Consider the following 18788-nt stretch of genomic DNA (forward strand, 5'->3'; position numbering starts at 1 on the left):
AATATCAACCTTGTCCATAAAAGAAGTGTACCCATATTATTTGTTTATGAAAGTAAAGATCAAGAAATTTTTCATTAGTTTGCGTAGAGATTTTGAAGCGTTTTTCTTCCGGAGTTGCAGGCATACTACTAAATAAGATTGGAAAATAAATTTATTCAAAAGAGTAGCTTCAAATTTTAAGAATCTCTCTGAATGGAACCATACATGGCATGTGGACGTGCAACTATATAATTCAACTGTGGTTACTCTTATTTTAACTTACAAATTAGACATGTTATTAACACACATTTTACTTTCAGACAAATTTATATCCTTCAATAGGAGATCTTTTGCTGTGCCCATACTGTTCCATGAATTTTCTCCCAAAGCGTTTTGACAATCACAAGAAATACTGCAAATCGGCATTAGTAGAATGTCCTATTTGCCAAGACATTTATCACATTGAAGAGAAAGAGGAACATAGAAAGACTTGTGATGCATTAGATTCTGTACTAATTCCAGAGAGTGACTTGAAATGTACTACTTTTATTTTATGTTCTGTTTTCACTTTTTTCCTGGTGTTTAGATTAAGTCATGTTTTATTATCTTTCCATTTATTTTTATGGTTTCTCTATGTTTTGTGCATTAACCCTTATAATCTTTTTTTTTTTTTTTTGTTCCAAGTGTTTGAACAGTTGTAAATCCCTTCTTATTTAACTTTTTGTTGTTTTGTTTTTCTACTGTCTATTTGTTTTTAATAGATTCTTATTTTTTGATAGTTATTGTAGTTAAAATTATTCACAAGTTTATCGTCATTCCTTATCCATTTGAGAAATTTGAAAAATGTTGAATCCGCAAAATTGAGAATTATTTATTTGAAAGTTTTTTATCTTATTTTTAAATTTATTTCTCTTTAAAAATGGCTTCAGGTTGTGGAATAAAAATTCCGTCATGCTATAATCTGTACACTTATTCAAATATTTATCATGAAAATATTGTTTCATGTTTTTAGTTGTATTATTAATTATATTTTCTGTTGATTTATGGAAAGTAAGTTCTTACTTGAATAGAAAGTTGTGAAAGTTTCATTTGTTCTTAAATATATTGATTTTTGTGCTAAACGTATAAAGACTTGTTTAAGTTCGTTATAATGAGACACAGCTGCCAACTACTACATTTTATTAAGACCAGACGGCGCTTACCAGCGGCCACCTTAAGTCTCTTTCTTTCGAGGGTAGAGTTAAAATCGTCCCAAACTGCCCCAGGTGCCACATCATACAGGTTCTCCCCAATGTATCCTGAACTGAACAAAAGGGACATTCCTAATAACCCACTTTTGGTGGCTGACTTCCTCCGGGTCATGAATTTCATGCACATTGTTTAGCCCTGCTAATTGTGGGGATAAGGAAGAAGACATTTTATTAAAAATATTTATGGAGTGGCAAACAATTAAAAACTAAAGATTTCAGAATTCTGTGTAATTTTGCCAATATTCAAAGGCCTTACCTCAAGATTACCAGAACAAGGTAGTGTTTCATATGAACTTTTGAATTATTTTCATGTGGTGTGGAAAATAACTTTAAATCGAATTTACAAAACAAAGAATCATTAATCAAAACAAACGTAGCTACCACTAGAGGAAATTTGCCCAAAATCGGTAGGAAGTTTGCAGCCCTGTAATCAGACATTTTTGCTGTAGAAACCATCTTTTCACATTAACAATAGCATTAGTTACATTTTGATTTTTTTTCTTATCTTCTTAATGACCTGTTGGCAGAAATGAATTGTTGAAATTTATAATCAGATTTAAATAGGTAACATGCATGAAATGATATTACTTTGTTGTAGCACTATTGAGTATATCTAATTAATTTTTTATTTAGTGGAATTGCAGAATAAGTTTGGAACTTTACGTTCAGAAGAAAATCTGAGAGTGAGTATTGCTATCAGTTTAATTATCTTTTATTTTTTAAAATAAAAGTTGTGATTTTTTTTGAGAAAAGAATGTTTTACGAAACTTAATTTCATTATGTATCATAGAGAACAGTCTTACAAGCTCAGAATCGCATTTTATTTTACTCTGCATTCTGGTAGTTTCAACATCTGAATAAGTTTCATAACTTTCATATAAATGTTTGGAGGAATTTATATATCTTTACTAAAATTGCTTGGTTAAGAATTACTAACTGTGACTAGTTAAATATAATTTTGTGACAATTTGATGTGTGCCATATATTTCCGAATGTAAGCTGAGAAGTTTTAGAAAATTTTTGAAAGAAATTTAAAGTGGGGCAGTTGGCTTATAATCTGATCCACTAACTTCAAAAAATTCCAGGATGACATCACCAACAGGATTGCTTCTCCTTTCGTTAAGCACCAGCGATAATCAGTAAATATTGCAAAACATGCATTCATAACATAAAAATAACAGTTGAAAACGTAATGTCTAAATGTAACTTTTAAAAGTGAAAAATATGAAAACGACAAATTGAAAGAAATACTATCATTTTTTTAATATTCTAGTTTACCTATTTTTATTTCTATGCGAATACATAAACAAAGAAGAACGAGCACACTAAAATCCAATAAACTCTTTATCAGAATCTGATTCTTCCTAAAGTTTGGTAAATTCCTGTTCAGTCATCTGAAGATCTGGATTTAATAAATTGTCCAGTTGTCTTTATTTTAACTTGTGTCTTCATACGCAAATTGAACTTCAATGTGACATTTTTTAAAAGATCTAGTTAAGACATGAGTAGGTGTATGCTTCTTTTACCCTTTGTGCAACTGTTACTAAATCTACTGTTAATACAAAAGAGAGGGTAAGTATTTATTTTCAAGCGTAGCATATCTTATTTTGTCATTTCGACTTGCACACAAGTTTTGAATTTTGGGGGAATTTCCAAATAAAAAGCGCACTTTTTGGCTTATACACTGATGGGCTTATCGGTGATTGCTTATTTTTGTTGACAAATCTCTTTACATAAAATATTAAAAGATTTTAAATAACTAGTTTTTTTTATTTATTTACATTTATGGAAAAGCCTACTTTTTTGTTTCGATAATATGGATTGGTCTCTTCATTGATGCAACAAATCATAAAGACTTCAACAGTGTCATTTAAATTTAAGAAAACACAGTAAAATTTAAAAATTGATTTTAAAAATGTTACGAGCTTTTTTTGATATTTATTTATAATAATATTTGTTGATAAATTGTTTTAAAATGTTATTAAAATACATAACTTTTCTTATGAAGTTTTTTCCTAATATTTTAGTTTGTTATTATAACCTCTCTTTTGATTTTCTCGTTTGTAATTGACAAATGTTTAATTTTCTTTATGTGATTTTCAAACTATTACTTTTGCTGGCTATACTAACTTTATATGTGTATTTTAGGAAAAGGAAGCATTATATGAACAATGTCCTTTTTGTGAGAATAAAATACCTGAACGTTCTTATTCTAAACATTTACTAACTTGTTCTCTGTCTATGAAACAATGTCTTCTTTGTAAACAAGATTTCCCTAAAGGAAGTGAAAGAGATCATTTTACTGTGTGTCCAAAATTAATCAAGATGAGTTCAAAATCTGGTCAAGATGAGTTTGTTTATGGAGGTATTATAATTTAATTTTTTTAGTAAAAGTTTTCTTATGTTTCTGATTATTCTTATATATATCTTTCAAGCTAATTGGAAGATCTAGCTCTTTGCAAACTGCTGACGTCACTTAACAGTGTGCTTACAGAGTTCACTACAATAGGTGACAAAGAAATGACAAATGTCTCCAAAGAGCTGAATTTTCTAATTGGCCTGCAGCACAAAAATCTAATGTGATCTCTCTTAGAAAGTCAAATGTGGTAGAAAAACACATTGAATCGTCTATTAGTGTGGGATTTTTGTAACTCAAACAAGGATATTTCAAAAAATTGGAAACAAATCAAACTACCTTTAAAATGTAGCATTCTCACAACAGCCAGTTGTGGAAGTAATGGTAGTTAGGCTCTGTTATTTCTTGATCAACAACATAATTGTGGTCATTTGGTCAACATTAAACACTAAACACTCTTACTATAAAGTAAAGCTGATACCTATCTATTTGTAGCTCGGTGGGTTATAGCCTTGACTAACGATCAAACTCCTGTCTTTCATAAAAGCTGTTATCTCCATTCTCAAATTAACATTAATGCCCTAAGAATTGCTTATTTAAGTTTTTATTTTTGATGAATTCACAATCATACACTGAGAAATGGTGAATATTTATTTAACTTCCTTAAAATTAAAGGGCATTTCCTTTTTGTGGAATAAAAAAATTTCTTACTTGTCAGAATCAACAGAAATAAGATGTTATTCTTCATTTATTTCAATAACGTCATGATGAATAATGTGGGCATTCACAATCGAGGTCATCAGTAATATGTTTTTCCACCACTTTTTGGATGTGCAATCCATCTCGAAGCAGGTTCCTAGTTGGTTAGAGAGGTCAACCCTCCCACCTATGAATTTCTTGTAAAACATTACCATTGACAGACAAGAGAATTCCTTCTGAAATCCATCTTTTAGAGTTCTAATCACAGTAGTTAATTCATTTGGTATGACAAAAACCTACGTGTTCATCCATTGGTCAGCAATTATTCTCTTTCTTTCCGCAGTCGGGCACCCTGGTGTACTTTTTCATCTTTTTATGTAGGTGCCGACGCATCCATGAGACAAAATGGACATCAGATTCACAGAAATGAGGAATCTATTGAAACAGGTATGATTTTGGGAGTCTCACCCTTTATCGTAGAAACAAGCTTTTTCACAAAGCATTTTCTTTCAGTTACTTTGCTCACTAAAATTTTCTTCTTAGCGTAAATGCAGCAGTTGTATAAGTATCCTGTTTTGGAATCACAGCGTTCCCTCACTTTTATACCTCTCTTTGCTGATTTCAAAGCTTGGTACTGCTTCAGATTACTCATTCCCTTGAATTTTATCATTGACTCATCTACTGACTTGTGCTGTCAGTGAAACTCTTGAGAAAAATGTGCTTCAAACAGAAAAATTACTTCCTCAATATAATATAAATTAGAAGCATACAGAAAATTTTCCGAGAATTGAGGTGAAATCCGTACTTATCACTTATTGAATGGCTTCACTTCTCTGCGAACTACTGACTTACCAATGAGCTTATGCTCGACATTTCCCTAACAACTTTCATGATTTCGAATTGGTTAGTCTTTTGAGGTGTTTCGCCCTTTGACTGCCTAATTATAAACTTGCTTCCGAGTTCTTCATTTGGCATTTTTATCCTTTCGTTTTTACGATAGGCGATATGAAAGCATAAGCTTTTGGGAAGCATCTTAAAGTAAAAATCCAATTCAGTCACTTTATCATCAATAGAGAAATTTGTTTCTTCCTTGATGTAGTTAACTAGAGGCATACATGGTGTAAAGTTACTTATGCTACTGTAAAAATAATGGCAGATTCTGAAGCTCATCATCTTCAAACAAATCGTTGTGATTGTGTGGGACAACTTCATCATAGCTCTTTTCTTGGATGATTTAAAGTCAGCATATTCAGATTAAGAAGTGTCACAAAAAAAGCAAGTTATCTCAGTTTGTCATCAGAGTAAATTCTCACTTGACTCAATATTGAGAAAAGGGAAGGAGAAAAACAAAACAATTATATTTAAAAATCTTAAGAGGTGCTTGTTGGAATAGAATGATGAATAAATTGATGTAAGGAGTCAATCGCTGAGCACGATTGCCCATTGTCACTTGTTTGATCACCAGGGAACAATTGATATAAGAAATTCATGGGCTCATTATGTGTTTTGCGGTGCAACTTAAGGTTTTCTGTGCCAAATTTTTTTCAGTTACTGGGACCTGCCCCAGCTGTAATTTCAAAATCTTTCAAGGCTAGGACATCATGTACCCTGTCCAGTGTAAGAAAATTAAAAAATAATCAAAAAAATTTTTTTTAATTTTTTAAAAATATTAAGTAGAAATATATTTTTTTTTTTGGGTCTAGTTAGAAGAAATTGAAATAACGTTTTGGGGTACAAATAACTGTCCGGTAAGAGGAGTGTTCGCCACACAGTGAAGGTATATAATGGTTTATTCATAGAATATTCATGGGAAATTTTTACAAAAATCTGTAATGAGAGGAATATATTTTCAGAAGCTTCCGCAATGAGTGGTTTTACTGTACAATTTTTTGAAAGTGAGACCCTTGTACAATACCCGCCGTTTATTAAAATCACTTTCGTTTTATGCTTTTTTGATTTTATTAAGAGGCGATTCAAAATTTGAAGAAAAAAAATCTAATTTTTATGATATATTCTAAATGCACACACTTTAAAAGCTGAATTAATGATGACATTAATGCTTTATTTTCACTAATTTAATTATTTTAATTAAGTAAAACCCTACGTAAGATTAAATTTACAAAATTTTTGCAAAAAACTGATCAATGATTGCTTGAGTTGCAGTATTTACAGGGATGAGATTTTTCCGCTTTTTAGCGGATTTCCGCTTTTTTCACTTTTATCTCTTGAATTTCAGTTTTTTTTATCAAAAATTCAGATTTTCTAAAAATTTCACTTTTTTTTATAAATATTCCGCTTTTTCAGAAAATTCAAACTACATAGCTACCAATCCTTTCTCATTTTTACTTATTATAGCTATTTTCTCCCCTTTTACTCGCAGCAGATAAGATTTTCCGAATTTTTTACCCGCCCTCCAGATAGATCCGATTTTTGTAGTCCAAACGACGGTGCTTCTGACAAGCCTTTTAGAAGTCCCAAGCCTGGAATCTGCTAATATCTCGATTCTTATTCACACGATTTTAATATCAAACATAGCTTTTCATATTTGCGTGTTGCTTTTCTTATTCACGCGATTAGAGTATTGTGCGTTGCGATTCTTATTTACGAGATTTAAAAATCCGATATTGTGATTCGTATTTACGCCTTTTTAAAAACCTATGTAGCGATTCGTATTTATACGTAATTTTAAAAAAGGCATTGGGATTCACATTCACGCATTCTGAAAATTATGCATCATAATTTTTATTTATGCAATCTAAAAATTACGCATCATGATTCGTATTTACGCGATCTAAAAATTATGAATCGTGATTTGTATTTACGCGTTTTAAAAATTCTATATCCTAGTTTTTATTTCCTCATTTTCAAAATCGTATATCTAGTTTCATATTCATGTGATTTCAAAATCCATAATTGTTATTCATATTCACGCAATTTTAAGATCAACTATCGCGATTCTTGTAAGAAGTAAATTTTTTTTTAAATTAGTTACTATAAAGGTGACTGTTTTTCTAACGACGATTATTAGTATATGTAAGTGTTACAACACCAGAGAAACTGGAAGGGAATATATTCAAAACTTACATTCTGTTACAAAAACTTACATTCAAAACTTACATTCTGTTACATTCATTACAAAGAAGAAAAAATAGGATTTGTCACAAGATGTTTGAAGATGGACTAACGACTAAATATAGCAAACAAAAGCAATCACTTAAAAAGGGATTTAATAAAAAAAAAATTTGGAAAAAGAGTTAATTAACTCATCAAAATTTTATTTATAATTGCTGCTATTTATGCTATAAAAGGCAAAATTCTTATAAAATAAAAAACAATTATCTAAGCAGTTGCTGATTGTCATGTAATTTTTCAAACTAAAATAGCAATTTTTGTTAAGGAGTTACTATATATTTCTACTTCACTGTTATTGATATGTTTCTAACAGCTCTAATTAGATTAGACTATAATATGAACATAATGGTTCGGTCCATCCTTAAAGTTTTTTTTTCCAATATAATTTAAAAAGTAATATTACTGATATATTTGCTTTAAATCACATAAAAGTATTTATTAAAAGAAATGAAATATTAATGTATATTCTCAGTAGTTTTAATTTGCTGAACCAGGTAGTTCTACAAGTAATAATTGTCTCTTATGTGAACTGAGGAAAAATATAATTTCTACCTTTATTTTTTCAATTGGTAATTTTTGTTTTCACTAAATGTTAAGTATCAATGTAATCATTTATATAATAATAGATTAGTACACAATTGTATGTCAACACATTATTTATTACCTTAAACTGTCTGGAATTTATTATTAAAGGGTTGCGCTTGCGTAAAATTTACTATCGTGGAAATTCAGCTTTTTTGCCTTTTGGCTAATCTCATCCCTGTATTTAAAATTAACTTTTCAACATCATTTGAGAGTTTATAGAAGTTTTTATAGTTTTCGATATTTCCTCTTCTTTGTTCTAAAGCTTGCCGCAATACATTAAGTGCTTTTCTGACTTCCATTGAAGATGGCACTGATGAGTTTATTTCATCTTCTGAGTCTGATTCCTCCATTTCTCGATTGGAAATAACTTTGCAATTTTTGATGTCTGTAACAATTTCAGAATCAAATTTTTTTCCTGATGTTTGCAGGTTATCGTCAATAGCTATGAACATGACATGAAACATGAAAAATTCTCGTCCATTTCATTTTCTTCATTACTGAGCATTTCTTCAAAACAGTTATCAGTTCCATCGCCAGTGCTTAATTCACACTTTTTAAAGCAATTTGATATTGTTTGGGTTGAAACAATGTCCCATGAGTTACGAATCAAATGCATTGATTCCAAAATAGTAAGGGATTTTGATAGTTTGTTTGCAGTTAAGAGTTCCGAAGAGCTGTCACAGTCTATGTCACTTATGATTTTTTGAACAACCATTTTTCTGTAATGAAACTTGAATGATCTTATGATTCCCTGATCAAGGGTTGAATAATAGCTGTAGTTTTGGGTAGCAAAAACACTAATTTAATGTTTTTTAAAGGCAAATCCTCATCAGCAGGGTGAGCAGAACAATTGTCTAAAAGTAAGACGACCTTTTCCTTTTTCAGTTCCTTGTCCCATTCAAGAAGAAATTTTGTGAAGATGCTGGATGTCATCCATGCGTTATAGCTGTTGGCATAACTGGTGGGCAGGTGTTTTACTCCTTTAAAACATCCAGGTTTTAAACTCTTTCCTATCACTAAAGGTTTTTTTCCCCACAGTTCCTGTCACGTTGCATGTTACCAGCACGGTTAGTCTTTCCTTTATTTTTTTACACCCACCAGTCGATTCATTTTTGAACAGCAGTGTGTGTTCAGGAAGTGCTCGGAAAAATAATCCTGTTTCATCTGTGTTGAAAATTTGCTCTGGTTTTTAGTCTTTGATGAGTGTTGGCCACACGTTGTTTACCCAATCGGCGGCAGCATCTTGCTTTTCACTGTACAATTTACGATAGACAATGTTGCTGCGGTCTTTCCATCAGGTTAGCCACCCATCTCTAGCTTTAAAATCAGAATCACCAAATAAGTTAGCCAAGTCCTGTGCTTTGTGAAATAAAATTCCTAGGGAAATTAGAATTCTTCGTTCGTGTGCATTTTTGAACCATTCTAACAGAGCCATTTCAATTTCCTCCGATTTTTCTTCACGCTTACGCTCTCTTGACAGATTTCCATTCTTTTTCATTTCCTCGGAAATATGTATCCTTTGTTTCAGAATGTTGAAAAGAGCAATTTGGGAAATCCCTAATTTAATTGAAGCTTCACATTGACTACATTTAGGAAGAAAAGCTATAATGATTTAGATTTTTCTATCTAGAAGCTTGAGCTCTGGGAAGAGCCATAAAATGTGACAGAATTCTTAACTTATTAATTAATATGAGCCTTTTTTATGTAATTTACTTTTTGTGCTTTCACTGTTATTTTACTTAGTTATTTCCCTGCAACCACCATTATTGTTTCTTTCCTTTATTGTAATTACTTAATATTTACTTTTTGTTTCTCTATAAAATTATAATATTTGGCATAAAATTATATTATCCAAGCACACAAAACTGATTTTTTCTGTAAAATGAGAATAAATGTATGTTAATATAAACTCTAAACTGCGCCATAACAGTAACAATTGTTGTTCTGAAATAAGTAAAAATGATTCTGTGGAATAAATTTTCGAAAAAAAATTTTTTTTCTTCATATTTCTAGTATTATATTTGAATTTGTGATAAATATTTCCAGCAATTTGTTAAAATTTGCTGATTGTTTACTAGTTTAGCATTTAAAAATTGCTTTTCCCGAAAATGATGGACTTAATTTATATGGTGTTTTATGTTGCAGGTTTCTCTCCAAGCGATTCTAAAACAAAAGTATGTTATCTAATTTATCTATCTTAATTTTACTAATCTAATTGCTATGTCATTTGTTCTCTTTTGCATTAATGTATTTTAATTTTCATTGTAATTGTGTTGTATTTCCATAATAAACAGCATGTTTTTCATGCTAAAAATATGCCGGGTATCCACGCACCTGGAAAGTCATTGAAAATCATGCAAATTCAATGATTTCAACCTTGATTGAAAATTGTGGAAAATCACAAGTTTCAGTGATTTATGCTAAAAAATCATGGAAATTTCCAGTTCATTATAGGTTTGGAGTATTGGAGCCCTTAGTCCTGTTAAAAGGGTTTGAAAATTTAGCATTGCGATTTGTATTGATATGATTTAAAAATAGCATATCATGATCTGCATTCGCGTGATTTAAGAATCCCTCATTACAATCTGAATTTGTGTAATTTAAAAAATTACACATCCTGATCCGTATTTGTGTTAATTTAAAATCACACATAGTGATCCTCATTTGTGCGATTGAAAAATCCCTCATCACGATCAGCATTTGTTTGATTTAAAAAGAGCACACAGTGATCTGTATTTGTGCTAATTTATCATCTCGCATCGGAATTTGTATTCACTTAATTTTAAAAATACACAGCGCCTTTGCTATTCACATGATTTAAAAATTATTTGTTACAATCCATATCCATTACATTTAAAAATTTACATATCGTGATCCGCATTCTTGAGACTTAAAAATCCTTCATCACTTTATTTGCGTGATTTTAGAATCAAACATCGTGATCTGTATTTGTGCGGATTTATAATCACACATCGTGATTTGTTTTCACATGATTTTAAAAATGCACCGTGAGATTCACATTCTTAGATTTAAAATCCCTTATCGCAATCTGCATTTGTGCGATTTTTAAAAATGTTACCTTGATTCGTATTTGTGTAATTTAGAAATTGCACATCACGATTTGTATTAATGTGATCTAAAGCGCGATCCATATTTTTTCGATTTAAAAACCACTCTTCTGGATCGGAATTTGTGATTAATGTTTGTCCGATTTAAAAATAATCATGCATCGAAATCGGCATTCATGTAGTTTGAAAAATCATGCATTGTAACCAGTATTTGCGCGATTCAAAAATTACACATCACTATTTGAATTTGCATGAATTTAAAAGTACATAGTGTGATCCGTATTCATAAAATTTAAAAATTCCTTCAAGGAGATCCATTTGTGCAATTTAGAAATTACTGATCACAAACCGCATTTGTAGGATTTTTTTTAAAAATTACACATTGTAATCCGTATTAGTGTTATTTAAAAATCACATAGTGCAATCCATGTTTAGGTGATTTTAATCATACATCATGATTTGTATTCACGTGATTTAAATATCACATGCAGTGATCTGTATTCATGCAATTCAAAGAATAATGTAATAAAATCAAATTTCATATGATATAAAAATCACACTTCGATATATTTAATCACAATACAGTGTAAAGTCGCGTATCCGGAATCGGTGGGACTTCCAGAAGTCCGTATAATAGATTTTTCCGTATAATACACCCCCAAGGTAAACAAAGCTTGAAATGATTTAATAAACGATCTGAATCTAAGAAGCAAAAAATAAATAAACACTATTTTTAAGGGGAATAATGTTTTAGCATTAAAATATCTAATCAATCAAATATAAAATATTAGAAAAAAAATATTATTGCTGAAAATATGGAAAACGAAAAAAATGTAACTGTTACGAAAATATTAATCCGCCATTTTGAACTAGAACAATTCAAGCAGGAAGGGGAAATTCTGGAACAAAGCTTAAAATGACCTAAATCTAAGAAGCAAAAAATGAATAAACATTATTTTTAAGGGGAATAATGTTTTAGTATTAGAATATCTAATCAATAAAATATGAAATATTAGAAAAAAAATATTATTGCTTAAAATATAGAAAACTAAAAAAAATTGACATATGAAAATAATAATCCACCATTTTTAACTAGAATGATTCAAGCAAGAAAGGGAAATTCCCGTCGTTCATTAAGGTGGGTAGATAGAGGATAAAAATTCATTTCCTCCTTATTTGTGAAAGAAAATAAGTGTAAAGAGATCATTTAAGTTGAGGGTGGGGAAGTAACAAATTATTGTTTTCTCTCCAAGCATTGGCTATCAATCAAGCATAAAGGCGGGACACGCTGATCGGGTTCTCTTTATTTTTTCTTTTATGACTGAAAGAATCTGCTAAAGAAAGAAAGTTACCCCCTTTTCCCCCCGCCTCCTAAATATTACTTGGTATGGGGAAGAACGAATGTTTTGTTTCTCAAGGACGTGTATCCTTTTAGACCTATTCAAATTTTCCATTCTGACTCCCCCTCCACCTTAACGCTTGCCCCGTTTACCCTTTTCCACAGTATTTCTTCTTTCAATAAAAAGGTTCCAGGAAATGCCTCTTTTACTAGCCACCTGCATGGGAAAGGAGGGGGGGAGGGGACTCAGTTGCGGTCTTTTGAAAACAAATCTCCCTCTTTTTCCTACATTCCAAGGGAGGAGCGACACTAACGGTCACTCAATGGTCTTGGTAGATCTTCACTTCCCCTTTCTGGTGATTTATGGGTTCGATGCATAAATCAGAGGTTCAGTGCAAGCTAGAAAAAGAGAAAATGCGTCAAAAGATTTTTTTTTTCTTTTTTTTTTAGGAAAGGGGAAGATGGAGAGATGTTTGTTTATTTTGATTGTTAAAAAGTGTCCGGGAAATCGACCCTTCCGGGAAAGGGACGTCCGGGTATGGGACGTTACACTGTATTTCAAAATCACAATATTATATCGCATGATTTAAATATAAGCAGCGATTCGTGTTTCCGCGAATTAAAAAGTCGCAATGTAATATAAAAATCATTGTAATTCGTATTCATGGGATTTAGAAATTTTTCATTATGGACTATTTTATATTAACGATTTATTATCCTATGTCAACGTGAAGTGTTTAAAACTGTAAAATTTTTGGTAAGACTAATTTTTGACAATGCTGGTTTTGGTTTAAACATTTTTCAAGTTAATGATTTTTAATTGTTTAAGATTTGAAATTTATTTTAAAATTTAATTTGTAATTTATTTTGTTTTCATTTGACATAAGCATCTCTTTTTCACCATATATATATATTTAGAATCTTATATTTATGTCAAATATGTAGCCGTTTCTTATGATATAAATATAATCTTAATAAAGAAAGCACAAAATTAAAAATAGATCGTTTGAAGTTTTTGTGTTTAATTATAAGAATGTATTTACGTGACTGGTTAAATCTAATACCATAAAATTTAATAAACATATAATTAATATATTTTTATTTTTTATATGTAGTTATATTAAAATTATATATTTTATATTAAAACTAAAAATTTATTGTACAAAAATGGCTTAAGCCTAATAAATATTGAAAATTTTAATAAAACTTAATTTTACAAATGATTTCAGTTTAAAATATTTTGAAGTTAATATTTCTGTTTTTTGTATAACATATTTTTTTATTTAGTTTGAATTTTCTCTCTCTCTATATATATATATATATATATACATATACATAAATCTCTTGTCGCAGTTTTAGTGTTTAAACTCATCCGAAACGGCTTGACCGATTTTGATGAAATTTTAAATTTATATTCAGTAGGTCTGAGAATAAGTTTAAAACTAATTTTGTTTTCATTTTTTGGGCAGATTTAACGTATATTTTAAATATATCTTTATTTAATCGTATTCGGATCCAAACTAGACATAGAAACATAATAAATCAAAAATAATATTCACGCACGTTGCAACAAGTCATATTAAACTCTAATACTTATGCACGCCCTTAAAAGAAGAGAATCAAATATATTTGCAAATATGTGAACAAAGGCAGTGATATGGCAATATTTTGAGTTGAAAATACCAATGTGACTGCTCTTCCAGTGAATAACAACGACGAAATAACTCTGTACCAAATAGGCGGGTACTCCAATGAGCTGTTGGCATATCTTTGGTTTCCTAATTCATGAATGGGATCCAACCGTTATTCATTTAGCCGTTCATCTTCAAAACGGTCGGAGCTTATATTTCACAAATGAGACGGCGATTGACCGAGCTATAAATCCACCAAAAACTACACTCGATGCTTTTGGTGCCTTTGCACGGACATTACTTTACTCAGAAGTACTACCCTATTTCGCATGAGTTTTAAAAAATGGACACCCCGCAAGCAAGGCACACAGGTTGCTGCATGTCCTGGTTTATTCAAATCAAATGCCTTGGGAAGAATATTTACAGTCAATCCAAGGCAGACTGAGTGCTTTTATTTTCGACAGCTGTTGGTTAATGTCACCGACTCATTGTCATTTCAAGATATACGTAAAGTCGATGGACATCAGCATCCAACGTATAAAGATGCATGCTTTGCACTCGGCTTGCTGGAAGACGACAACCTGTGGGAATGTATGCTTGCTGAAGCAGCATTGAACTGTTCTGCAAAGCAAAACCGTTTACTATTTGCTATAGTATTAACTACATGTTTCCCGGCCCGTATAGAAACATTATGGGATAATCACAAAAATTCGATGACTGATGATATACGGTATCAACATCGCACACGTTGCAACGATAGCATTCAGCGACGCTATGCACACTGATTGCTAACGAGGATCTTTGCATTATTATTGCCAACTTGCCACTCAGTCATTTCGGTATGCCTTCGCCAAATCTAAGTGCATCTGATTTATTAAACACTGACATGAATCGTGAACTTCAATACAATACGATAGAAATGGAAGCAATTGTTACTCGCAATGATCCACTAATGAATGAGGAACAAAGGAACATTTATGACTGCATTATGCTCGCAGTTTCGGCAGGACAAGGTGGATTTTTTTTTTCCTGATGCACCAGCTGGAACTGGCAAGACATTAACTATTTTGCTAATTCTCGGTGAAATACAATCAAATAATGGCATCGCGTTGGCCATTGCATCATCTGGCATTGCGGCAACTTTATTGGATGGAGGCAGAACAGCTCATTCAGTATTTAAGATGCCAATAAATATCCAAAACAACTCAGATGCAGTGCGCAACATAAAAAATATTTCGTCTATGGCCACAGTGTTGAAACACTGCAAAATTATCATCTGGGATGAATGCACTATGGCACACAAACATTTGCTTGAGGCGTTGAACAGGACATTGAAAGATATAAAAAAAACAATGACAAATTATTTGGCAGCGCTCTGTTACTCCTTTCAGGTGATTTCAGACAAACACTTCCCGTCATTCCGCGTTTAATGTACGCTGATGAGATCAATGCTTGCTTGAAATCATCTCCACTGTGGGGTAATGTTGAAAAAGTTCTACTAAAAGTAAATAAGCGCGTCCAAATGCTTCAAGATCGATCTGCTGAAACATTCTCAAAACAATTGTTAGAGATCGGTGATGGAAATGTTACTAAGGATGAGACTGGATACTTAAAATTACCGGACGATTTCTGCACAATCATTGATTCACAAGATGCTCTCATTAGCCTAATATTTCCCGATGTACACACGCAATGAATTCATCATGAGTGGCTGGCAGAAAAGGCGATCTTAGCAGCAAAAAATGTAGACGTCAACTAATTGAATCTGTAGATGCAATAGTTATTGCCAGGTAACTTGGTGACATATAAATCCATTGATGCAGTTTGCGATCCCATTGAAGCTGCAAATTTTCCAACAGAGTTTTTAAACTCATTGGATTTACCTGGCATATTACCGCATAATTTAGTACTCATTGTTGGATCTCCGGTTATTTTGCTTCACAATTTGAACACATCACGGCTGTGCAACGCCCGCGATTAGTCGTTAAAAAATTAATGAACAACGTCATCGAAGTCATTATTTTAAATTACAAATTCTGGGATGAAAGTATATTAGTTCCACGAATCCCTATTATACCCACAGATGTGCCAATTCAATTTAAACGCATTCAGTTCCACATTAGATTGGCATTTGCAATGACGAGGCCAAACAATGTCTGTCTGTGTCTTAAATTTGAGCACACCATGTTTTTCACACAGACAATTATATGTGGCATGCTCTCAAATGGGCAAACCATCCAGTTTATTTGTGTTAGCTAAAGATGGAATGACAAAAAATATTGTACACTCCATTGCACTAAGATATTAATATTGTTGACTAATATTTTCAGAATTCATTTTATATATAATTTGTAAAAAAAAGTTACAATAAATTAAAAAAATTATTACTTGGTGTGTTAATTTCACATTCCGTCATCGTTCACAGCGCTCCATGCCTCTTCCACTCATGTACCACCTCCGTACACACTTACAATAAATAAGATATAATATATATATATATATATATTGTTAATTTGATAGTACATTTAATGGTGTTGATACTTTTGTTTCTTTGAAATTAGGCAGACCATTTGAAAATAACATATTTAAATTTTATCAGATTAAAAAAATTTTTAGCTTCGTAAATGTTCTTAAGAGTCTTATTAAATGTTTTTCTTTTTATATTTTAGTTTGCTACCTTCAACTGCTGGGTTATTTTTTACTGTTTGTTTAATAATTCAGTTCTTTTTTATTCTTTTTGTTTAAATTGGTTTATTAGAAAAAATGTGCAAAGCATTGCTCAGATAAAACAATATTATTTTTAAGAAAAAAAGTTGCAATCATTACGATCTTTTGACTATATTGAGCAATAAAGTATTAACCTGTGTAGTCTTGGAAAGTGTTTAGTAGAAGTCATGAAAAATCATGGAAAGTTATGAATTTAAAAGCTCTAGACTTAGCAGATATCCTGAATATATATAAAATAAATTTACCAAGAAAACAAAAAAAAAAATTATGTTGAAAAATAGAAACTACTCCAAACAGATGATTTTGGTGCCCCTAAGTCTTACCTTATTTATGGCAATACTGAATTTCTAATAAATAATCATAGATCCATACCACTCCTGCAGTGCCCTTAGAAATGTATTCTGCTCTAATTTATCGAATCTATTTCCTAGACTACTGCATCTTCCCGTGTTTTTCCGTATAATATATACAATTGGTCAAATAATTTCTGAGTTATCCAATTTTTAAAAAAAAGTCCTATATTTAAAATTTCATTTCTTGAACTATTTGACTAATTTGCTTCAAATTTGTCCATTCCCATTAGGAATTACATTTTTTCAAATGAGCTAAAAAATAGTATACCTTGAACTCAATGCATATTATAACTCAATTTTTTTGTCATTAAATAAAATGTTTGAAAGTAATTAATAATAAATTATTTCTTGCATGGAATTATATTAGTATGAACAAATTTTATAATTGTGCGCAAGAATTTTTTGGTTGGCTTGAAAAGTTCTCGAGCCATTGTAAAACACACAAAAAGTAAATTTAGCATTAAGGGGTCCAAACTTACAAATGTTCTCATCAGGGAATGAACAAATTTTATAATTGTGCGCAAGAATTTTTTGGTTGGCTTGAAAAGTTCTCGAGTCATTGTAAAACACACAAAAAGTAAATTTATCATTAAGGGGTCCAAACTTACAAATGTTCTCATCAGGGATATGTAACGAATATTCGGCCATTTCGCTGAAGATTCGGTTGGCCGAATGTCTTGCCAAATACTTCCCAAAGTATTTTTTGACAAAGCTTTTTTTAAAATTCAAATAGATTTAGAAAAGAATAATTTAAAATCATATTTTTTACTATACATTATTAGAAATAGTCTTTACACGTAAATGTTGCATTCTGAAACTTGCACTTGGCTTGCAAATTTCTGTTCTGCAAATATGGAATGAGCTATTTGAAGATTCAAAACTAGGTTTTAAATTGAACCACCAATTTTCTACTTCTGATTATATTCAGACAAGTTTTTTTCAACAATTTTGTTTTAAGAATTCAAAAAGTTTTTTTTTTTTTTTCATTATTGCTGTTTTTCTGTTTTTAATTATTTTTTAAATCGTTTTCACTTAACGTTTCTGATAGACTTTCTTCATTTATTGTCACTTTTTTCCTGTACGGTAAGACATATCAGTAACTTAAAAACTGAGATTTTCAACCTTAAATTATATTTTAAGAACTAAGAACAACTTTTTTCAGTTTCTATTTTGCTTTTTTATTAACTTATTTCTTATCACCATTTTTATTAGATATAGCATTTTGTAAAAATTGTTTCTTAAGAACGCTATGGCAAGGTGGAATTGAGATTTTTAGCATTAAATTTATTATTTAAAAATTAAGAAACCATATTTGTTCTGACAACTGTCTGATTTTTGTTCTAGCTTTTTCTTTTTTATTTTTATTGATGTTTTTAAACCTCATTTTTAATAATTGGTAATACAATAATTGGAGAACAGAGATGTCAGCTTTAAACTTTTTCTTTAAAAGAATTGAGATAAATTTTTACTTTTTCTGTTTCACTTTTGGATATAAACTTATGTTTATATATATATATATATATGCAGTGTAAAGTCGCGTATCCGGAATCGGTGGGACTTCCAGAAGTCCGTATAATAGACCCCAAGGTAAACAAAGCTTAAAATGATTTAATAAACAATCTGAATCTAAGAAGCAAAAAATAAATAAACGTTATTTTTAAGGGAACAA

General features: G+C 30.8%; 1 protein-coding gene across 9 annotated transcripts in view; it reads left to right on the top strand.

Moving 5' to 3' along the window:
• The window catches only part of LOC107451983 (uncharacterized), a 117299-nt gene that overhangs the window by 62390 nt on the left and 36121 nt on the right, over window positions 1-18788 (top strand). For all 9 annotated transcript variants that reach the window (XM_087161334.1, XM_087161336.1, XM_087161335.1 and 6 more), the window contains 4 exons: window positions 300-516; window positions 1863-1912; window positions 3378-3594; window positions 10147-10175. In XM_087161334.1, coding sequence (XP_087017460.1) covers window positions 300-516; window positions 1863-1912; window positions 3378-3594; window positions 10147-10175 — 513 coding nt within the window. The remainder of the gene's footprint in view (window positions 1-299; window positions 517-1862; window positions 1913-3377; window positions 3595-10146; window positions 10176-18788) is intronic.

Source organism: Parasteatoda tepidariorum, chromosome 4 (genome assembly GCF_982258835.1).
Source record: "Parasteatoda tepidariorum strain Cologne lab strain chromosome 4, Ptep-v5.0, whole genome shotgun sequence".
NCBI lineage: Eukaryota > Metazoa > Arthropoda > Arachnida > Araneae > Theridiidae > Parasteatoda > Parasteatoda tepidariorum.